The 7,709-nt window shown below is 54.9% G+C and overlaps 1 protein-coding gene across 1 annotated transcript; it reads right to left on the reverse strand.

Moving 5' to 3' along the window:
* Positions 1–217: 217 nt before the first annotated feature.
* Positions 218–6,944, reverse strand: BABAM1 (BRISC and BRCA1 A complex member 1). The gene is made up of 9 exons (XM_044999016.1): positions 6,801–6,944; positions 5,690–6,017; positions 5,356–5,414; positions 4,718–4,838; positions 4,323–4,401; positions 3,267–3,291; positions 2,454–2,583; positions 1,721–1,807; positions 218–719 (listed from the first exon to the last, which is right to left on the reverse strand). The coding sequence occupies exons 1-9, from the start codon at positions 6,833–6,835 to the stop codon at positions 519–521; spliced, it is 1,065 nt and encodes a 354-aa protein (XP_044854951.1). The 5' UTR covers positions 6,836–6,944; the 3' UTR covers positions 218–518.
* Positions 6,945–7,709: the final 765 nt, after the last annotated feature.

The following is a 7,709-nucleotide window of genomic DNA, read 5'->3' on the forward strand; positions in this document are numbered from 1 at the left end:
CACCAGCCTGGGCCTTGGTCCTGGTGGGGGCAGCCGATCAAAAGCTCAGGCCATGCCAAGGTGTGGAAATTAACACAGGCGGGAGCTTGCCAACCCAGCAAACACACACCCCTAACACAGAAAATCCCATTCGTGTTCCTTGCAACTATTTAAAACGCAACATGTCTGGCCAGTGAAACCCTTGGACACGCAGAGAGGCAGAAAGTCATCCAGCCAGTTAAAGCCACTGTCACAAGCTTTATCTTGTGGTGCAAAGATCCGATCTTTTAACTGGCAACAACAAAATATTAAAGGCAATTCATACAGGCAGCTTTATGAAGAGAGTTCATTGGATGAACAGTTTTCCTATAGCTCTGCCTTCCAGAGACAGAGGCAGCAATTCTATGGGCAGTTAAACTAAAAAAACTGTTGACTTTTGGCTCATCAGTACCCAGTGCACAAGACACCTTGCAGCGAGAAGAGGCCTCCTGAATTATGCGACACTGGTAGGTAGAACTGGGCACTTGAGGGATCATTTATTACACTGTGGCTTCGATTTCTGCTGGCTCTTCTTCCTCGAGCAGGCTGTAGGAGGCGTGGGTCTGGAAGGGCCTCTGGAGGGGATGGGCTAGAAGCTTAGCCATGCAGTTGTGCAGCTCCACAGCGGGGCCTGTCACAGACACTTCATATTTGTAATTGGTGCCTTTGGTGTCCAGGTTGCTGAAAAAAGTGTACATCTCCTGGCAAAGAACAGAGCAGCTCAGTTACAATCAGGCATTGAGCACGAGACGAGGGCTGGCTAAAGCACACTGCTGGGGTCAGGAGACGTGGGTTTTATTCCCAGCTCTGCCACTGACCCGCTGTGGGACTCCAAGCAAGTCACTCTGTGCCAGGCCTCAGTTTCTTTATCAGTTAAAAGGGCGTTAATGCTGGCTGACCTCTGGGATGCCATGGCGTTTAATTCATTAGCATTAACTCATTAGCACCTGGATGTGATCCTCAGGCAGATGGCACTAGAAATGTACAATCTGATCACAAGCTGATGCCAACACTTGCTCAATAAGAATGGTACTAACGGAGGCTGGATTTCAACTGACCATTTACCAGTGAAATACCAATCCCACAGGTCAATATCACAAAGGGTTAAACCACACATGGAACCCCATTGGGCCTAGATATTATAGCAAAAATATGCAACAGTGCACGGGCCTAGACCATTGCAATCCCAGGGCCGCATCAGCAGTTGAGAGGTTAATAATAAGAATTGGACTTGAGACACTGTTCAACTGCTGCAGTCCTATTCCTAGAGATTATTAAAACAGGGTGTGGGTCCAGACACACACTTAGAGAGACACCCAAATACTGGCTCTGTCCTCAGTTGATGTCCTAAGCTTTTACCTCGAATGTTTGCCATTTTCCTTTTCTGGGGATCACTGGGCCACATGCTAAGAATGGAGCCAGCATGTCTGCCATGACAGGCATCGCCATTGGGCAGCTGGAGGAACACGCAAAAGGGGCCGACTGAAAGAACATCTCCATCAACCAGCTCTCAGGGAGGGGAAAAAAAAATAAATAAATAAAAAAATCGATGGATCTTAACTGCTGAGAGGACGTGTGAGGAACGGCCCAGGACAGACGGGGATGGCAGAGCCTCGTCCGTGCCTGAAGCGATGTCTGATGGAGTGGGGAGGATTCAGACAAGAGAGGATGGGTCACGCTACGGATCCCACGGGGCTCTCACCTTCCAGCTCGTCTCGTCCTCTTTCTCCTCGGCACCATTGTGGATATAAACCACGTCAAAAAAGAAATAAGGGCACTGAAGCATTTTCTGTAGAGAAGGGGGAAAAAAGAACATTCCTTCTCAGAGTCTGATTAGCAGGTTCCATGGCAAAGTAGGCTCCCAAGGTAAACAGCTGGGGGGAAAGGTACCAACCTGACCTATGCAGTGCCTGAGATCCTTCAGTATAGCAAGGAGCAGTGCACCTGCCCTGTGCCTCACCCACCCTCCTGATGAGACCCCTTCATCTCTCAGGACAAGATTGGTGTCCCTGATCCACTTAAATCCTTGGTTCCGTGGCCGATTGGTGCTGGCTGCAGCGTTGGCTTGTGTGCCATGATTGCCAGTTGGCTGAGAACCGAGCCGAGACTAAGCTCATTCCAAACAGCCCATCGTATGGCCATCACTGCTGGGCTGGGCTGGATGCAAACTACTCCCTGTTATCTGGCCTGAGCCATCCAGCCCCACCCATCTCCTCCCATAGCAAGCACATGAGAAGACTCGGCTTTGGGGTCAGGCCCCAGCAGGCACCATTGGATCTTGAGAACTGCAGGGGTTTCTGGCCTGATTCACAAAAGTTCTTGATTCCACTGAGGGTGCCCAGCACATCTGACAGCCGGCCACCACTGGACAGTAATCCAGCAGCACTGGAACGCTGCTTTCTGGCCAATGAATAGGAAAACCAGGAAGCACCTACCTTCATCTGCTCTGTCATGGAGAACTGAGGCTGACAGGCCGGCCGGCTATACACCAGGATGGTCCTGACCACATAGGGAGGTGGGATTGTCTGGATGTTTTCCGTCACTGGCAGCTCAATCTTCTGCTGTCTGTGCCATTAAAGAGAACGAATGCAGTTCAGAAATACCAGCACATGCGCTCATGAAGCCGCTGGGTTGGGTTGCTAAATAAGCACCTACACAGCTACGGTTATGCTGGAAGGGGCCAGTGGCTGCCAGTAGGCGAATCTTGGCTCCAGAGATGACCACAGACTCTGTTAAAGCCAATGGGCCAAGCACCTGCTTTCAGGTTCTACAGAAAGAGCAAACAACATGCAATAAAAACAGCTGCAGATAATGGGGCCGCATGGCAAATCAGAGCTAAGCTCCATGGTCTGAGGGGTTTCCCTGGTTGCGGATACAAGAGTTAGGACATCAGTTGCAGCCTGTGTGTTCTGGAGAAGCCCAGCAGGAGGAGTTCTGAGCAGGACACAGAGAGGAAGCAGAGAGAGAGTTTCTTGGGCACAGAGCTTGCTGGAGTGGCAGACCCGGGGATCTCTCAGCAAAGAAGCTGCCTGCTGCTGTTTGTTTCTACTGTGTTCATGGAAACAGGACTTTTTTTTTTTTTAAATCAGCAAGAAAACACAAAGAACGAGCCCTGATTCGTATAACTGATTTCTCGTCCTAATGGAAACAAGGCCTTGGACATTGGCTAAACCGCTCAGACCAAAGGGGCAATGCAACTATCAAAGCAATATTTGCAATCTCTGCCTTCCACGGAGCAGCAAACTTACATGAGATTGAAGAGGCCTTCGAGATCTAGGGTCCGAGAGATAAGGACTGGTCCTCACACACACGCAGCCCTTCCTGCTATTAGGTGTTTTTAGCTGGTGAGCTCGTTGGGGTCACTTGGCATGGCACTTGGTTTGTGCAGCACCTCGCACCATGGGGCCTGAGCTGGGGGGACGTCTGGGAGCTACTGTGAGTGATAAGCAGTCAGACATTTCTGATCGGTCACACTCTAGAGATAGACAGAAGGGATGGGGACGGCCTGGAACATCTACACGTATTTAGTAGGGCAGGCAGACAGCAGACTATTCCCAAATAAAATGCTGAGTTTTCCATCTATCCTAGTTGACCTGCTACCAGAGCAGGTGAGCATCTCATAACTGTTAATGTATTTATCCTCCCAGGGTAGGGCTACTAGTCATATGGGACTGGTGGAGAATCGAGGCACAGAGAGGAGCGATTTGCCAGTGTGCCTATAGCAAAGCAGAGAACTGAGCCCAGGTCTTCAGAGACCCAAGGCAGTGCCCCTAACCACTGCACCATCCTTCCTTGGGTGCATCAGCACTGACTGCAGCCCCTGCTCAAGGGAAAGGCCACCCGAACTCAGCTGAGTCACCACACCAGGAAGGATGTCTGTGATGTCCCTGCACTTGTTCCCTACAAGCAGCACTTGCTTACACTGAGATCTGCTGCCATCTTCTGGCAAAACAGCAAACAGAAATATCAAAGGATCCCCCAGATCATACACCCACTTCATGAAATAAATCCGTTACAACACAGTGCTTTGTTCCCAGGATAGGATTCACTCTCTCAGGATCTGGGAAGTTCCTGACGTCAGGCCTGAGTTGGGCTCTAAGCTTTCTAGAAAGTCAGGGGGCTGAGAATCTGCGTGTGCACATTGTCAAAAGACTCAGCGGCTGCAGGGCTCACAAGCCGTTTTGAAGGCGAATGTCACTCTGTTCACAGGTGACTAGTGGCGTGGTGGGATCAGAAGGCAAGAAGGATCTCAGTCCCATCCATCTACAGCACAGACCCACCCTCCACCCCCCATCAAAGGATACTGAACGACTTGCAGACCACAGTTTCCAGGTCATACAGGCAGCTGCACACTTCTCTGGGGTCAGAGGTGAAACCGGAGAGCTAAGAGACAAGACAGAGGATGTTAAAGGAAAGTGACAGAGACTCTCTCTGGAATCCCACCAGGATGGTGGTGCAAGGAGAACTATATCTGTGCAGTGCTTAGCACAACCGGATCCCCAGTCTCACAAAGGGTTGATTTAGGAATTTGGGGCTTGTCTCCTGTTTTTCATGGAAGACCTCACTGGTAGGACTGGGGTACCATTAACACTTACATTAGAAGTAGAAAACCCAACTAGATGGCTGCTCGGACAGCTGCAGCCTGGCTGTTCCTCGGTACCCAAAAGGAAAGTGCCAGGCCTGCGGGGGTCTCACTCACCCAGGTGGCATCATTGTTCACCACCACCAGAGCGAACTCGTGGCATTTGTCGATTTTGTGCTTCGTCCTCACAAACATCTCAATCATCTTCTGGGAGATGTTCAGAGCATTGGTTTTGGATCTACAGAGCAAGCGAGAGAGCATGCCAAGATCAGCGACTGTCTAACACCTTCCCATCCCCCTCCGCCCCCAGCATCCATGCATCATATCCTTAAGGGGGCGTTGAGGGAGTCCCAGCCCTCTGATCCGCAGGGCTGATCCAAACTGGGTCTCAAAACCTCTGTGCCTCTTCCCTCTGGCTCACTTTAACATCATTCCTTCCCTATTTTCCGGGCTGCACCATCTGATGCTTTGAACATTGGCCTGACACCTGGACCCCACCATCACCCATGCCTTTCCTCACCATCCCCACGTCATCCATAGACCTCCAAGCACTGTACAAGAGGAGGTTCAGTATCATTAGCCTCCTTCGCAAGTGGGGAAACTGAGGTACAGATAAGAGAAGCAATTTGCCCAGGGAGTCAAGGGCAAAGGTGGGAACGGAACTCAGATCTCCTGGCTCCCAGGCTGGTGCCCTGCCTGCTAGAGTGCACGGACGGCATTCACAAAACACTGACCGATAGACAGCAGCGGCTCACCCGTTAAAGGACTCTAGTTTGGGCAGAGACATTTCCTCAGAGAGGTCTAAGCAGATGATCTGCATTAAAGAAAACAGCAGCATTAGCATCTCATGTCATTCATGAGCCCATCACGCTGGGCGCTTCGGCTTTACATGGACCACTAGCCCCCATGGCCCGGCTGAGTGGCAATGTTTAAACACACACACGGCCAAAAGAAGGGTGCAGGGTTAAATCGGGTCCATTTGGCTCAGCGACCTGGCTGCAGACTCTCTCCCAGCAGAAGGGCCTTGGCAGAGAATGCAGGAGATCCACCCAACGGAAGGCGGACCAGGAGCGTGACACTGGCACTCACCACTTTCTCAGGGCAGTTCACCCTGGGTGTCTTGACCTGGAACTCCGTGGGCTGCGCCGGGACCTGCCAGTCTTTGCCATTGGGCGTGGCAGCGCTCTGCGGGCTGTCATCGGCACTAGCCGCCTCTCCTTCCCCCTCGCTGCGGTTCCCCACGCTGGCCTGCGCGCTCAAGGCTCGGTCCTCGGCCCCCTCCGGGTTGGAGCGGGTTCTGGGCCTCTGCTCCGTCGCCTTCTCCTCTTCCTCCTCGGCGGCGCTCCCGGGCTCCGAGGTGTCCATCAGGTTGCTGCGCTCCACAGGCGACTCCAGCTTGGATGCAACACAGGGCTCCCTGGTTCAGGCAGAGGGAGATAAGCAGCTCGGTGCAGGGATGCTGCACGGACAACCCCATGTACAGCCCTCCACTGGCTGGCAGCAGCCGGAGTGGGCTAGACGAGGCCTGGGGGGAGCCTTTCCCACCTCCCCTCCCTATGGCTTGCTGCTGGGAGGGCATTGGGATCTGGCCTTTGGGTAGGGGTCCCCAGCACCCAAGTGAGTCAGCCTGGTCCCCCCATCGCTCCCCCCCAACCCACCCCACTTCCCCTATCATTCCCCCCAACCCACCCCAGGCCCCCCGTCGATCCCCCCAACCCACCCCACTTCCCCCTCGCTCCCCCATCCCCCCCACTTCCCCCATTGCTCCCCCCCAACCCAGGTCCCCTCATCGCTCCCCCCAACCCACCCCACTTCCCCTATCATTCCCCCCAACCCACCCTAGGCCCCCTCATCACTCTCCCCAGCCCCCCATCGCTCCCCCCCGCCCACCCCACTTCCCCCATCGCTCCCTGCACCCCCCCGTCCACCCCATTCCCCATCGCTCCCCCCAGCCCCCCATCGCTCCCCGGAGCCCCCCGTCCACCCCACTTCCCTCATCGCCCCCCCCAGCCTCTCATCGCTCCCCGCAGCCCCCCCTCACTTCCCCCAACGCCCCCCCAGCCCCCCATCGCTCCCCGCAGCCCCCCCTCACTTCCCCATCGCTGCCCCCCCTCACTTCCCCATCGCTGCCCCCGGCCTGGTCCCCCTGGCCCGGCCCGTCGCTGCTCGGCCCGGCCGGTGTAACAACAGAAACATTTACCGCTCCAGAGTCGCCACTTTGGCTGCACTGAGCATGCGCACCCGAACGGAGCATGCCCAGTCACCTCCGCTGTCGCCGCTGCCCTCTCGCTGCCCTCACTTCCACTGACGATTTCCTGCCGCCTCTTGGGGGGGGGGGGGTGTGAAAAGGCTCAAGGGGGCAAATCGCAGCGGGGGGGCTGCCAGGGTCTGAGCGGCGGGGAGGGGGTCAAGCTGCTGTAGGTGGCGGCAGGAGAGAGGCTGAAGGGGGAAAATCGGGGGAGCCGCTGCGAGACCCTGTGCGGGGACAAAACCCCCGTTTAGGGAGGGGGTGGGGGGGAACAGTGACCCCTCGGGATGAGCCACCTGCTGCGCTCCCAGGTCTGGGGGTGTCCGGGTTGTGGGGGGGGGGGGCAGAGGCTGTTTTCAGTTCTGCTGGTGTCAGCCCCGGAGCAGGGGCGGGTTCCTGGGGCTGGGTCTTAAAGGCACCGGCAGCCCAATTCCTAGACTGTCGAAGCTCAGACACCGCAGCTCCTCTCTAGCCTAGACAAGTGCGGGGCTGTTACTGCTCCAGCCGGGAGACTGAATGCGGGGAAATATTGTACAGACGCCTCCGCCCTCCCTCACACTCTGCCTCTCGCCTTGTGACTGTGGAAAAGTGTCTTCTATCATTTTCTATGTCTATATGAAATCACTGCAGCTCCTTTCTCTTATCCAACGTGCTGATTTGGTAACTCCCTCCCAGAGCCCACATGTCTGTACCCCCTCCTGTACCCGAATCCCCTGCCCCAGGTCAGAGCCTGCACCCCTCACTCAAACTCCCCATAGCCTGCAACCCTCCTGCACCGCCAACTCCATCCCAGAGCCTGCACCCCAAACAGGGCCGGATTAACCTTTTGTGGGCCCGGTGCTAAACATATTTGTGGGCCCC

This window comes from Mauremys mutica, chromosome 24 (assembly GCF_020497125.1).
Source record: "Mauremys mutica isolate MM-2020 ecotype Southern chromosome 24, ASM2049712v1, whole genome shotgun sequence".
NCBI classification, from domain to species: domain Eukaryota; kingdom Metazoa; phylum Chordata; order Testudines; family Geoemydidae; genus Mauremys; species Mauremys mutica.

What these genes read in the sequence shown, in the direction of transcription:
- BABAM1 (XM_044999016.1), bottom strand. Translation starts at nt 6,835, where the DNA reads ATGCTCAGTGCAGCCAAAGTGGCGACTCTGGAGCG. An exon ending in CCATGACAGAGCAGATGAAG is followed by an intron (nt 1,808 to 2,453) that starts GTAGGTGCTTCC and finishes CCTTCTCTACAG; the next exon opens with AAAATGCTTCAGTGCCCTTA. An exon ending in AGGACGAGACGAGCTGGAAG is followed by an intron (nt 720 to 1,720) that starts GTGAGAGCCCCG and finishes GTTCTTTGCCAG; the next exon opens with GAGATGTACACTTTTTTCAG.